Raw genomic sequence first — 15,466 nt, 5'->3', positions numbered from 1 at the left:
CACAAATGGAATGCCTTTACTCCATGTACAGAGAAACAACATGTATCCCATTTGTTTACAAAAAAAAAAAAAAAAAAAAAAGAAAAAGAAAGAAAGAAATTGCTGAGGCTGACTTTGAACTCAGGATCCTCCTGAACCTGGAATTACAGGTGTGTGCCACCATGCCCAGCACTAAACAGTCCACTTTCTCCTCTGGCTGATACAGTTGAGTTTTAAAATCATTTGATATCAATAGGCACCACCCTCCAACCTTGGAAATTTTTTTTTTCCAATCCCTCTCAATCTGTTCTTTACCTTCATACTTAACATGTAAACACAATGGCATATGGATGCCATTTATAACTGAAGTTAGCCTGCAGCTTACATCCCTGGCAACTAACGGTATCCTGAAGCCACCAACCTGGCTTCAAAAAGCAAGAGGCTAGAGATGGTGCTCTATACTCATTTAGGCATGGTAATACATGGTCTATAGTTTCATTTGCACATCAAAACCAGAATGACATCAGTAGTGAGGGTCTAGTTTTAAAACAAAACAATTCAAAAAAATTTTTTTTTTTTAAGACAGGTTCTCACTATGTTGCTCAGACTGACCTCAAACTCACGCTCCTCCTGCCTCAGTCTTCAGAGTAGCTGGGATTATAGGATTATAGGAGCACACCATCATGCCTGACTTCAAAACATGTTTTTAAATGTTTCTTTGTCTAAGATGAAGGCTTTTGAAGAATTATTATTTATGGTTGGGCAATTATGACAGCAGAGTAGAAATGCAGACAGTGATTTATGGGACAGTTTTTCTTGCAGGCAACTTTTAGTATTTTTTATGGAACCTATCCTTGGAATGTTCTAAACCATTTTGAGTTCTGCCAAATATATTGGAAGAATATTATGATAGATATGGATCAGTATGCCAGAAAAATGTGCATTCATGTATAATTTTGCATACAATTTCTGGAGGGTTCATGAAATACTAATATTCTTGTTGAATACAGTGAAGAGAGGGTACCCTTGGTTAAGTACTTCTGTTTTAGGGGCTGGGGGTGTAGCTCAGCCGTAGAGCACTTGCCTAGCATGCATGAGAAACTAAGGTTCAATCCCAGTACTACAAAAACAGAAAAACACAAAACAAATAATAATGACAAAACCTGTTTTCCAGTCTGGTCAGTAAGCAGTTTAAGGAATTCCCATCTTTAAAGGACACTGGAGTTTAACTTGTCTCTGCCACCAAATTCTAAATCTAGCCTGCCAAGTACCTGTTATGAATGGGTTCTTTAAGACACTTAATTACTTTCCAGTCTCCTCATACTGAGCAAAGTGTTAGAGGAGTTTATTTGGCTGCTATTCTGCTTTCACTGAGGTTTATAGGAGCTCATTTCATACTGATCACCAACCGCCTGTTGAGCTGCTCCATCTGCTGGATGGACCCCGATCTCCGCATCCCGTCTGGGGTGGCTGCTGCCGTTGGACGCTGCCAGGTGGTTGTGCGGTTCACATGGTCCACATAAAAGACCCGCCCATGGCTGTCAATTCGAGCTTCCCAGTCTAGTGTTTAATAAAAAGGCAAAAAGAAAAATCAAGGACAGACTACTGATCCATGTGAAGAGATAACTACTTCCAGGTCTTCTGAGGTAGAACTCACCATTGGTTGGTTGCTGAAGGCCAGACACTGCCCACAGCATCTGCTATGACTCATGGGGCAGTGGCATAGAATCAGGCATTCCAGAAAAGAACTTAACGAACTCAGTTTATCTGCTGGACCATTTTAAACAGTAATTGTGTTTCCTTGAATATGACCTATGCTAAAATTCTAATAATTTCTAAAGAGAAAGCCTGTTTAATTAATTTATTTCTTAAAAAAAATCTTGTGGTTACTACCCAAGTGACAACTGAGGAAGACTGGACACGTCCTGCACTGAGACCTGACACTATAACGCTGGAGAATCCTTTCCTTGCTAAAGCTAACATAGAAGGACTAGGTCCAGTGACAAGTGACAGTGACCCTGGTTTTAACTTTAGCTCTTAATTTACTGTACTGCAACTTCAAATAACCTCTTCTAATACTTAACCAGTTTAACTGCTATCTCTCTTGAGAAGGTGAATGGAAGGATTTGATACTAGGGTTTCAAAACATCCTTTTGATAAGTTGTTAATTCACAGTGTATGTTCAACCTACCTGTGGCTACCAAATGTGTTTTACCAAAACTAAACCAGTAACTACTACTAACATGGAACCTCAAAAGCCTTTCTGACCAGTAGAGGGAGCCCAAGAGAAAGATAAATTATTTTGCTTCCCAAATAAAACATAGGAAACCCTAAAATTGAAAGGCAGAAGCATCATGGTACCCTACATAATACATGTAGGGGCTGGGGTTGGGCGAGGTGACAAACCCCTAAAAGGGAAAGGGATGGAAATAGCGTATTTATGTCTGAGCTCGACATACAGGAGCAATGCACAGAAATGGGCGAAGTTTTTTGAGTTCACACATAAAGATGTGGTGGAAATAGCAGCAACATGATACATTATGCTGAAAATGTATTAGCTAAAGAAAGAAAAAGCAAAAAGTGACTGCAAAGGGAGGGAAACCATTTAGCCTCTTAAGTGAGAAAAGTCACAGCTTTTGGGAGTAGATATTAACAATATTCTTGAAAACTTATTCAGGTAATGACATAGCAACTCTCAATATTTTAAAATGTAAAAATAGGTTTTGGCATATTTGGGTTTTATGTGTACATATCATATGTGTTAGGAAATATTATTGCATATGTCTGACCTGAGGTATTGCCAAAAATGCCTAATGAAAACTGAAAGATGAGAAAACACCCAATTTAACTTATAAGGCAAATTGAAGAGAAAAATATAGATCGTATAAAAATGTTCTAGGAGGCTTTGACTAAAATTGGCAATTAGTTAATCTAGTTTTCAACTGATGTAAATGATCATTAGCTCTTTAACTTGATGGAATTGTGTATGTGTGTAATTGTGTTACTTGATAAGTAATCTCCATCCAATCATTTTGAAAGTTCAGTGGTTCCCAACCTAATATTAAAAAAGCTACCGGGCAGTTCTTTTTCTTAACTCCAACTTGTCATCTAACAAAGAATAAGCATTAATTTAAAAACATGTGGCACTATTTAATTCACCCGATCTAACTTCTTTTAGCACTGACTAGGAATCAGGAACTATGCCAGATCCTAGGACACAGAGCAGAATAACACAGGTCCCTGCCCTCCAGGAGCCCACAGTAAAGAAATGACCACCACAGACAAAACTTCAGCCTTACAAATTCTCTAAGGCAAAAAATCTAGGGAATGAATGGCACTTTCTCACTGCACGTCTCAGTATTTCCAAATCACTGGTGAAAAAGGATGGAAAGTCATGCTCTTTTGTCAATATCTGAAATGCATAGTACTAGTTATATAGTCTTACAAATATTCAGAAAATAATTAAGTGTAACCAGAAGTTACGAGTGTGTTTTCTGTGTTGCTTTGAGAAGAATTTACTTTCACACATTTTATGACAACAACAAAAAATCCAATGCCACATTAGGCTTCAGCACTGAAGAATCCAGTGCTGTGATGTCATGAGTTTGCTTAAACAGACATCTGAAAACTATTTCATTGTACAGGTATTCCTTTGCAATGCTGGGGCAAGTTACACTAATGCAGGTCAGGTCAATTCATTTGTGACTGATGGACTGGCTGAATACTAAACTATTTTCCATGAAGTCAAAGAACAAGGTAGAGCTTGATCATGAATTACTTTTAGTTATGCTAACAAAACATGTTGAATTCTGCATTTAAAATGTTTTTAACAATTGAAATACTATGTGTATTGTCCAGACCTTTCTCTTGAACCTCAGCGTTACATATTCAATTGCCTTCTTGACAACACTACCTGAATCACACCTCAGATATGATCAAAAGCAAGCTTCGAAACTTTTCTACCCAAATCTCCTTTGCCTGTGGCCTTCCTTTATCATCTCAGTTATAGACAACTCCATCCTTCCAGTTAAGGATGACTTTCTTAAGTCATTCTTGATTCTCATCTTTCTGTCATTTTCATATTTAATTTGTCATCCAGTTTCCTTACCTAAAATGGTAGCTAGCACAGAGTAAGTATTCAACAAATATTTATTCTATGAATGTAATAGTAATGAAGTAATTCATGTACTATTTAGATATTATCTAAGAAAATTTAGTTGGTAGGATTCACTAACAAATTTTCTATTACTTTTCAATGTTACATGCATAAAATATTGAAACTCATCTGGAAAAATTTGTTTTAATTATTGAAAGTAACTTTAAATTAAGAACTTCTAAAATTAATTTGTAGCTAATTCTTTATAATATCTGCACATAACTACTTATTAATTGCTCTATCATTGCAAAGGAATACCTTTATGATGGAATCATTTTCAGATGTGCATTTCCACTATTCATTGGTAGATTATTTGTTATGGGGAATGTTTCTCTTTTTTGGAGAGAGAGCAGGTTATAGATATTTTTCAGATAACTTCTAAGGAGGAGGTATTTGTAGTAATGCTGAATTTTTACTATTCATTTGGGGAATAGTCATATATCAGTTCATAAGTAAAGGAAGAAATCAGGCATCAAAAGTTAAAAGGGATAGCATTTGATTTGACCTTGGGAAACAAATACGGTACTCCTTTAAGTTAGTGCACATATCAAAGATGTTCATTGTTTTCTCACTGATAAAATACAATTGGATGGGGTAAAAGTAGTGTTTGTGAAAAATACATCACATTATCAATAACAGATGAATGAAGAAATAGGTATTTCTTCTTTTGAAATGGTAATTGCTTCATGTAAGCACAGGCAAGAGAACACAAAGAAACAAAGGTTCCTTGCATCTGCCTCCTGGAAAGATTTTGCAGTTGTAAAATTTATCAAATCTTAAAGATTATCTTTGTGTGAGAAAAAAATCCTAAACCAAAATAGATATGTTCTAGAATTCATGAATGTATGTAATAAGTGAATTTATAATGTCTGGGGTGTCAGTTCCTTCTCATAAATTTATTAAATAGAATGTGATAAGGTTAAAAATGGAATGATATCTAGAGACGACCTCATCCAAACTTAGCAGGTAGCAGAGGAGGACATTAAAGCTTTATTTTACAAATGAAAACCTGAGTATTAGAGAAATTAAATGAATTTCCTAAATTTAGATGATTAGTTTGATATTTATCAATTACACACTATAGTTACTAGGATGAAATGATATTCAAATCTACCCTAAAGATGATATTTTGACTGGCAACCCCTAAAAGTTACAGAAGAAGTTGGGAGCTATTATCTATTGATGAAAGTTATAGAAAGGAAAATTCAAGTTTATGGACCCTACAGTTTTTTTTTTTTTTTTATTGTATGGAGATACTTGTGGATAACAGATCCTATAGATAACAGTAGAACTATTCTATTTGGAATTGCAAATATAAAATAGTAAATTTGGGATTTAAGGTTTATGAATAATTTGCAAAGTCTAGTTGGGTCTTATAAAGAAATGCTCTTCATTTCAGAAACTGAGGTACACGGAAAACATTTGATTATGTCTTCAAGAGCATGTGCTGAAACAACTAGTAAAAACAACAACAACAACAATAACAACAAAAATCCCCCCAAATTCAACCAGTTTTCATAGTAGGTGCCATATTGTTTTTTGATGACAGTGTAAGGTATGGAGTTGGGAAAGAGTTTGAATGTTTACATACAAATTCATACTGACCTGTTCAAACTTGATAGGAAGAGTTAAGGCATAGATTTTTAAAAACTAGAGCTTACTTGGCGGAAGAGGCTCATCGATTGTTGGGTAGTGATGATGTTCAGGCCTCAAGGAAGGAAGCTGGTTTACTGGCTGAGAATTATGGAGTATAGGACATTCACCTATGGACAAGATAGTCAAGACATTCAGATTCATTCGTTGCTATGGCAATGTCATAAAAAATGACTGTAAAACAAATTACGAGAAACAACAAATAGAGTGGGCAATCTATTTTTTGTCAGTTTGATATATTCACAGTCATTTATGATAAAGGGAATTATTAAAAGAAGAAGAAGAAGAAGAAGAAGAAGAAATCCAAATACCTCATGATAATGATCTATAGACCAATATGTAGGATTGGAATCTGATTTGTAACTACTTGAATTTTCTTGATGGGAAGGTGGCATTAGAAAAGAGCACAAGAGAAAATTATCAGAGCCTGATTTTAACCCAGTATAGGAAACAGGCTTGTTTGAGGGAAGCACAGCATTTATAAAGTTCCATAAAAACTTGGTGGACTTGTGTAAAATTATACCTTATCCTATGGATAAGTTTCATCAGAGGGCTGCTGAGAGGCCATTTTTAAGATTTTGGGGGTCAGGGTGGAACTCTGAGATGGTGTCTTTCCAAGATGGGTCAAGTAGCTGATGTGTCAAGAAAGTCAGTAGTAGGGAAAATAGGGGATAAAGTGGAGAGCCCAAGTAACCATGGGAACTCATGACTATTCCAGATGATTTGGAGGAGGACTCAGATAAGCTATGGTGCTCTGGAAAGAGGAAAAGATAAGAGACAAAGGAAATAGATAAAAAGCAGGAAGACTGAAACAGGAAAGTCTGAAACACAGAAGTGGGGTAGAAAGAAGAGGAAAGAGAAATTTTAGAAAGAAACACATCCACAGAATGCATGCCAAAGATTATTATAGACATAGCTTATACTATTGTCAGTTCACACTTAATGAACTGAACAATGTATAAGAACTGTGTTTGGTGTTCCTCTTTTATCATGTCCTCAGGTGTGTGGAGTGGCCATGTGGATGGAGGTCCATGGTACCAGTTGAATGCTCTTGATCGCTGGAGAGCCAGAAGAACCCAGGACACTAGTCAGCCTCCATCAAACTTCACTGGTTTCCTCCCGCCTCACACCACGCTCACACTGTAATGGCTAGAGGACAAAGTTCAGACCTTTTCCTTCCTCTGCCCTCCACAATGGATGCAAATAGCAAGTGTTCTATTATCACTTGGATCCAAAGGGAGAGAAACTGAAAAATGATTGTCGAGAGAGATCTTTGTGAGATCTCAAATGCTGAATGTTTCTCAGAATGTCCATACATGGAAAGATGATTATTTCTTCTCTAATTCTGTAGACCCGATTAAAAATAAAAATAAAAATAAATTAATTAAGTTAGTGTTATTCCTAGGGTACCTGGCAAACAAAAATAAAGGTGTATTCAGGAACAAAAGGCCCTTTTAAATGTTAAAAACTATAATATTATTCCTAGTGCAAACTCTAGTATATTATTCAAATCCTCTGGTTCCTTGAAAATTCTAAAGGAAGTCAAAGAAGGTGCCCCTTGTACCAGCACACAACTCATTATTTCAAGCAGGGGTTCTGTGTTTAAGTGGATACTACACTCATGTTTGTTTTTGTATGTTTTTAGTGTCAGAAATTAAAAAAAAAAAACAACAATGGTACAGTTGTTATGTCATCAGCTGCTGTATTTTTCATTTAGTTTCTCTTAAAAAAACCAACAAACTTACCTCATTGTAATCAATTCAACCAAACAGGTTAATTACTCCTCCAAGCTAGTGGAAATATAATATTGTCACTTGCCTGAGGTTAATGGAGCTGACCCCACCTGCTTGTGAACCCCAAGCAAATGCAATGATGTGACTAACATAAGTCAGCAGGTTGAATAGATGGAGCGCACAGAAGCAGCAAGCAATTCTGTTCTGTACCAGGACCCAGCACCACATAATCACCCTTGCCTCAAATACAAAGCAAGTGTTCAGACTAGGTAAAAAAGCAGAAGAGGAAACCTATTTCTCAGCTGAAAATAAGTGAGGTCTTTAAAAATAACCTTCTCTTGGTAAATAATGACTAAATATTTGGGGGGCTTCCCCACTGAATATTATTTGAAACAAAGTGACTTCCACCGAATGATGTGAAGATTTTCATTGAAACACAAGGTTGCAAGAAATATAAATGCAAAGGATTGTTTTGGATGCCTTATTATATGAGTTTAAAAGTTAGCCTCGCTGCTTATCTGCCCAGAAGAACTCTTGCTTAATGAGAGGCAGAGCCTTTTATAGTATTGCCTCATTTTATTCTTCAAATAAACTTTGAGGTTGATTCTACAAGTATCCCTGTTTGACACACCAGGAAACAGAGAGAGAGAGAGAGAGAGAGAGAGAGAGAGAGAGAGAGAGAGAGAGAGAGAGAGAGAGAGAGAGAAAGAAAGGGGGAGGGGGAAGGGGAGGAGAGAGTGCAGTTGGGTCACTTGGTGAGGAAGTGAGTGGTGAGACTGAATATAAATCCAGGAGGCCCACCTCCAGGGCCTGAGCTCACAACCACAATGTTATCTTGCTTCTTTCATTCATCTGCTGATGGCTTTTCAAAATTATTTAAAATTGAGCCTCAAGAAAAGGTATTTATAGAGGAAAAAGAGCCAAAAATAGATAAATAATACTAGTTTGTATAGGTGTCACTTTGGACTCATATTGAACTGAGCTGCGTTCTGAAATGGTGTCCCTCTTTGATTTGCCACCAACTCACTGAAGTGGGTGTGTATTCTCTAAGTCTACCTTGCTAGCCTAACGTACATTCTATAGTGTCTCAGTAGTCTTAGAAGTCATGGGGACAATAATGTTTCTTATGGAAGCCCTTTTTTTGAGCTCTGTGAAACCCGGGGATGAGTGAGGATGAACTCCCCAAAGAAAGGAAATTTCCATCCCATTTTCATTCCTCATGGGGACCTTTCCATATTATGTGTTCCTAGGGCTTCTCCTGCCTCCCTATATTTTTTTCGCCTCTAATGTTTTTCTTGTGTTTCTGCTTATCAATATGTGCCACTTTCCCTCTCTCCCTCCTTCTCTAAAATGTAGAGTTGGGCACTAATGAATACTTAAGATTATTTTTACATTCATTTTAGTTCCCTTTCAAAAAATTTGTAGGCACCAGGCATTGTTTAGATAATGAGATTTAAACATAAAGAAGACATAATTCTGGCCCTTGATGAGCTTACAATCTAGAGTGAATACCACCATCTTGTTTGGAGGCTAATTTAAACAGCAGAACAACAAAATAGTAAAATCTATATTTGACTTATAAAATAACTGAATTATTTGATATTATTATGTGACTTCTCAATCTTCCCCGCCCCATGCCACTGTCACTTGACTGGAAGATGGTTCACAATCCTGGATAAGGAAATGCAAATTAATATCTGATGCCACAGGCATGGAACATCTTTGGTTAAAACATAGAATACATTTTTAAAACTAAAAGTGGCAACTCCTGTGTTAGAATCTTATTTGAAACAAAGAGATTTACACATTCACATTATTTTCTCCTTCGATTAACCAAAATAACCAACAATGACAACGACAAAACAAAACCAACAATTATGACAAGAATTGAGCAGACAGAAATAATGACAAACATATATAGGCTGTCCATATACATGGGACTAGTTAAATTCTAAAACAGAGGTAAAATCTGTATTCTTCAACTAAAAGTAACATTTATTGCTAATCTTCAGTGTGTTTTGGGAAGCCATCAGATACTTAAGACAATATCCACCTAATGCTGATGATAGACTGTCTTTCACTTATGTCATCTGTTACAAGTCTTGGCACTTTGGGTTGATGTCAAGACTAGAAGATAACTTACACCAATCAGTTCTGGTGATTAGTTAAAACAGAAGCACACATACAAGTGCACACTCACATTCACCTAGTTGTATTTCTTGGTGTATATCTGAGACATGGTGGATGGTCAGCTATTTGTAGTTACCAATGCTCACAAACCAGGACACATGCACACATACAAATACAAGACAGGCATACATTGCCCCAGCAACCCCAATTGGGACTGGTGCCTCCTTTTTTTTTTTCTTTTTCTTTTTTTAAACCATGTTGCTGAGACCTGTGCCCCTGATGGTCCTATTCTTACTCTGATCAGGTTTGAGGTCTAACCTTCTCTCCGATTGCTTGGACCTGCCATGGGGGACTCCAGACCTTCAGCGGTTCTTGTCACGTTCCCACCAGGGGCGGCCAGTTCGTCCTGCCAAGGCCCAGCACCATTCGTCGATTCCGGATCCAGGTCCGGGCTCTGTACAGAGTCCGGCACCGACTCGAACGCGCTGTTCTCCTCTTCCTCGTCGTCTTGAGACGAGAAAACTGTGCTCTCGGAGATCTTGGCGCTGTCCACCGAGGAGAAGCGCGTGTGGCTGGCGAACCGGTTGTTGCCGTTGTAGCAGGAGGGGCTGTAGCAGGAGGCGCTGTAGCAGGAGCTGCTGTAGCAGGAGGTGCTGTAGCACGAGGAGCTGTAGCAGGAGGGGCTGCAGCACGACGCGTCACAGCCCTCGCAGCTGTGGTCCCCACCTTGCCGGGGGCTAGAGTCGCTCTCACTCCCAGTACTGGGGTGCGTGTCGCCGTCTGGACCCGCGCCGTTGGTCAAACTGCGGAAGTGGCCCCCGAGGTGGCCAGGGGGCGCCATACCTGGAGTGGCACCCTCGAACTCTTCACCATCCTCTTCCAGAGCCGGTGGATCGGCCGCTACCGTGTCCACCTCGCTGAACCCATCCTTCTCCGAGGAATCCTTGAGGGTTGACTCCTCCTCGGCGCCATCCTCCTCCTCTGCTGCGTTCCCGCTCTGGGCCGACGGCATGCTGTGTAGCAGGGTATGGATGCGAATGTAGTGTGTCCGCGGGGTCTCGGGGTCCCCGCAGGCCGATGCGATCACCGTCTCCAGCTCTGAAACAGGCAGGGAGCATGGCCTGCTTTTTCTCTTCACTGAGGCTCGCAGCTGCAGTCTGCCCTCTCCCTGCTCCAGGGTAGGCACATCCCCCTCCTCATCCTCTTCACCCTGGCCTTTCTCTTCCTCCTCCCCTCTGACCCTGCTCTCTGGCGTTGCCTCCTCCTCCACGGATTCATTCTTGCTGGCTGAAGCTTCACCATCTTCCAGAAGCAGCGATGATGGTGCCACTTCATCCAGGTCGAGCCTCTCGGCCAGTTCTTCTGCACTCAGGGCAGGCTGGGTGCCCTGCTGTCCCGGGGTCAGAAGATCCCCAACTCCTTCAGGTCCCTCGGAGATCCTGCCATCAGCTCCTGCCTCAGTGGCGCCTGCCCCTTCCTCAACCGGCCTGTCATGCTCCAGACTCTGGTGTCCTGAACTGTCTACTGCAGTGCCCTCGTTGGTTGGCTCTGGCCTCAAGTTCTCGCAGGGTTCTGGAGCATCATTTGGAGGCTCTGCGCAGCCGCTTTCGACCAGGTTGTTCATGAGGCTGTCTTGAATTTCTGCTGACTCAGGCTCAGTACTCATGGAAATCTCCTCATCATCTGCAGCAAGAAGAAAAATGTCATTCTTTCCAGAAGAGAGCATTGTGGTGTTAGTATATTGTGCAGCACATGTAAGTCATCTCTAAGGAATTTCTACATTAGGATATTGAATGTAGGGATTGGTGAGGGTTTCTTAATGGCCAAAGCTCTGCTGAAAAATTCTGTTAAGAAGGCGTTCTAATTATGTTAAGACATTTTGCAGTTGTGGATTTATTTTAGAATTCTATTTCAGGGAATTTAATTAACAAATTAATTGATTTTTGATTAAAATGCCCAACACTATCCCAGTTCTGGGCACATAGTAGGTGCTCAAAAATGTTTGCTACTTGGAGTGATTTCTAGAAGTGGGGATAGTGGTGTTTGTAGTTCCTTGATGATCCCTGGCAAACTTAATTGTACTAGCTCACTAAAGTTTCCTATGGATGGGTCCTGTAGGGTGCCAGAATGGATAAGCTAAGTTCTTAGGCAACCAGAGAGAACAGGGCTGGATGGCAATCACAGTCATTTGGGTTTTACTGCAGTAGAAAAATAAGCAAGATCTCTGTACCAAGCAGCCATTCCAAGAATAGCAACTACTGTTTAACTACCTTTCCCAGTTGCTCCATTGGGTCCCTAAAAGATGTGAATATTTCTACTTCAAATGCACTAATGCAATTCACTAGTTGAAAGAAAACACTCTTTCTGTTGAGCTATAAAGCTATCCTTATAGCTTCACTAAAGGAAGAGTCAGTTTTATTCTCAAAGTAGCAAAAGGATGAATTTGACAGGATTAAGCAGTCAAGGTGTTTTATTACAATCTGAGTTGTATATTGGGCATAGAAAAGTACAACTCAAAAAATTATAGTGCAACTTGAGTTTAGTGAATGGATAATGACAAACTCCAGATTCAAGCTTTATTAGCTTCAACAGCAACTCATAAATGTGGCCTACAAGAACCTAACAATTCTCAGTGTGATCTTTGTACTGGGGGAAAGAGCAAAAGTGAAATTCTGAGGCATCTCACTATTCTTATTTAGAAATATGTTTTTGGAATTAAAAATAATTGAACACTTGATTCTGAATTCTTCTGTTTAATTTATATTTTTTATTTCCACTGCGATATTATAAAAGTCAGTTATCTCATACAGTTTCTCAACAATATTGCCTTCTTCAGCTACTGGCCAGTCGATATGTAGTTACTAGGTGGAAAGAGATGTTCACCTTCATTCATCCATTCACTTGTGTATGCAATTTCTAAACATCTCTTGAGCACCTCCTATGTTGGTGCTGGCAGTCAAATAACAAATAAGACATGGCTCCATATTCATGTTGGCCACATTCAACCCCCATTCCACTGTGTAACCCTCTACCTTTGGGTCACCAGAATGAAGAGAAGCCTCTCAATCAAAGGGACAGCAACCTGGCTTCCAGAAGAGATCACTGGGTTCTAGGCCTCAAGTGGAGAGGATAGAGAACCACAAAATCTAGGACATGTCTGGAAAGAACCATGGTTATTGTGTTTTAGAGAAATGAACCACACTAGGACACTAGCCTAGGACAAGACATGAAGTTCATGCTGAAAATACCTGGGTGGATGGAGGAAGTGATCTCAAATCGGAATTGCAGCTGTCCACTCACATGATCTGTTGGAAGCCTGCGGCCAAGTGTGTAGCTGACCACTCTATCCCTAGAAGGAAATAAGCACCATCACAGAGCTGGTCCATACTCTCTTCTGAAAGACCATATAGTGTGCTTTCTATGCCAGTGAGACGACAAGCCTACAGAAGCCCTGATAAGAAGTGATGATCTGTCTAGGTACATAGGAGATGATCCTAAAGTAAAACATGCGCTCAACTGTAAGGAAATTCTGCTCAAATATTCTAAAGCAAAAGTTAGCAAATTATAGTCTATGATTTGGTCCACCTACTGTTTTTGTATGTTTTGTACTGAGCTTTTAATATTAATGTTGGGGGAAAAAAACTAAAGGAAAGTATTTTGTGGCATGTGAAAATTATATGAAATGCAAATTTCAGTGTCTATAAGTAAAGTTAGTGTTTTTATTTCTTTTTCTTTTTTTTTTTCTTTTGTACCAGGGATTGAACCCAGGGATGCTTAATTATTGGGCCACATCCCCAGTCCTTTTATGTTTTATTTTAAGACAAGGTCTGGTTAAATTGCTTAGGCCTCCCTGAGTTGCTGAGACTGGTTTGAACTTGCAATCCTCCTGCATCGGCCTCCGGAATCACTGGGATTACAGGCATGTGCTGCCTGTAAAACCATAAATAAAGTTTTATTGGAACAGAGCCATGCTTATTAGCTTACATATTGTCTGTGACTACTTTCATGTTAAAGAGGAAGAGTTAAGCAGTTTAAACAGACCAGGTGGCTTTCAAACTTAAAAAATATTTACTAACTGGCTCTTTACAGAAAAAGCTTTCCAACCTGTGTTCTAGAGTAGAAAAAGAGAGGGAAAAAAACCAAAAAGACATGTGTGTCCTTTGCTTACTTTTCCTGTGCAGATTGGCATTTTTCAAATAAAGCTTTAACAATGGTCAGTACCAGAACATGTGTGTCTTAGAGTTACATGTATTAAATAAGAAAGGATGTCATCATGGTTATGGAATAGCCTGTGGTAGGTCACTTGCTACCAGATGGAGCAGAACAAGACTTGTGAGCTGGGTTCACTATCTTGTGACTTCCAGTTACACTAATTGTAGGGCCCTTACATATAAAGACTTGAGGCTCCAGCCTGGACTCAGTTCCTTTCCTATCTACTCACTCAAAGCAATTTCTTAATTACTAAAATGAAGACTATCCAGGGGGACGAAACTGAAGTTTTGTGGTTATGTTTTCATCAACAATATTTCTTTAGCAGAGTAAATTGCCCCCTATCTTGAGGAAATAGGAAGAATGACTAGTTTTCATTATTCCAGGAATTAATAAATACAGTTTACCCAATGATAACAAAGGCATATCAAAACCAATTGTTGTTCTATATTCATTCTGTTTATTATTTGTGATATTCAAATTAAAAAATAAGTCATGAACTGGTAGTGTTTCAATGTTTCCTTCTAAAAAACACTGACATTATGAAACAAACAACACATGGTCCAATGATCCACTGACTTAATATTTTTCTTTGATAAGCTATGGTTTAATGTTTCGTGTCAGAAATCCATTTAAATAAAGCATCACATGTAAGAAAAATAGGATGAACCACAAAATTTTGTCTATTTAGAGAGAGCCTTGGTCAATATTATGAAGTAGGCTATGACCATGAGAAATTTTAAACCCAAAACTTAATTAAAATCAGAGGAGACCTTAATTAAAATCAGAGCTCTGGGGTGCTGCCACGGTCCAGGCCAAATGACTACTGCTTTCATGGCCATCACTCCAATGCCCAGTTCCTGCCCTCATTGGGACATCTCCAGCATGGGCTACACTGAGGTAGCCTCAAAGGACAGTGGGAAGTGGAAGGCTTTGAAGGAAGAGCAGCTTCCCCCGGCCACAAGTGGGGTGGTGTGTTATCCCATCAGAGTTGCGGGAAGAGGGCACCTCCATGGCTTGCTTCCTCTTAGAGAGAGGGATTAAGCTCAGTTACACTCATTTGTGCTTTTCTTTTTCCCTAGATGACAAGGAGACTAGGAATATGGAACTAACCTTGCTCAGGTCTGGGGGAGACCCTTTTCTTGTTTTCACCACCTAGTGCCTTTCCATAGTAGAAGGCTGGGAGTGGGGTGACAACAGGAAGAAACAAGCCATGCCTTTGGCTTATGAAAAGTACTCAACATGGAAGAGCAGATGGGTTCTCTCTGTGTCTGTAGTGATGGATTCAAGTTAACAGGCACTAACAGAATGTCTAATACATGGTAGGCAGCTGTGTGCGCAGTGCCCAGGTTTAAAGACTCTTTACTAGCTCCTTTTTTTGTACTTCAGCCTACCCCTAGCAGAGTGTTAGCAGGGTGAGAGCAGACTGTAGGACAGAGAAAGAAATAAATAAAAAGTGTGAGCAATGATAAACTAGAGAATCAGTCTCGGGAACCCTGTGAGGAGCCTCTTGTGGGTGGGGAACACACTTGGTCTTTGGAGAGAGGCAGGTGTGTGTTTGACCTTGCCTGCATCTCTCCACTCACAAGCCATATGCTTAGGTAAT

The 15,466-nt window shown here is 39.5% G+C and overlaps 1 protein-coding gene across 6 annotated transcripts in view; it reads right to left on the bottom strand.

Annotated features, from left to right (window-relative positions):
- Window positions 1-15,466, bottom strand: part of HECW1 (HECT, C2 and WW domain containing E3 ubiquitin protein ligase 1) — a 422,686-nt gene that overhangs the window by 110,808 nt on the left and 296,412 nt on the right. For 5 of the 6 annotated variants that reach the window (XM_079149876.1, XM_079149879.1, XM_079149877.1 and 2 more), the window contains 4 exons: window positions 12,900-13,000; window positions 9,970-11,334; window positions 5,797-5,898; window positions 1,389-1,539 (listed from right to left, as the gene is read on the bottom strand). In XM_079149876.1, coding sequence (XP_079006002.1) covers window positions 1,389-1,539; window positions 5,797-5,898; window positions 9,970-11,334; window positions 12,900-13,000 — 1,719 coding nt within the window. The remainder of the gene's footprint in view (window positions 1-1,388; window positions 1,540-5,796; window positions 5,899-9,969; window positions 11,335-12,899; window positions 13,001-15,466) is intronic. The other variant, XM_079149880.1, reaches the window with a different exon arrangement.

The sequence above is a fragment of the Sciurus vulgaris genome (genome assembly GCF_902686455.1).
Source record: "Sciurus vulgaris genome assembly, chromosome: 8".
Classification (NCBI taxonomy): Eukaryota; Metazoa; Chordata; class Mammalia; order Rodentia; family Sciuridae; genus Sciurus; species Sciurus vulgaris.
This window is presented reverse-complemented; position numbering and strand designations above follow the sequence as displayed.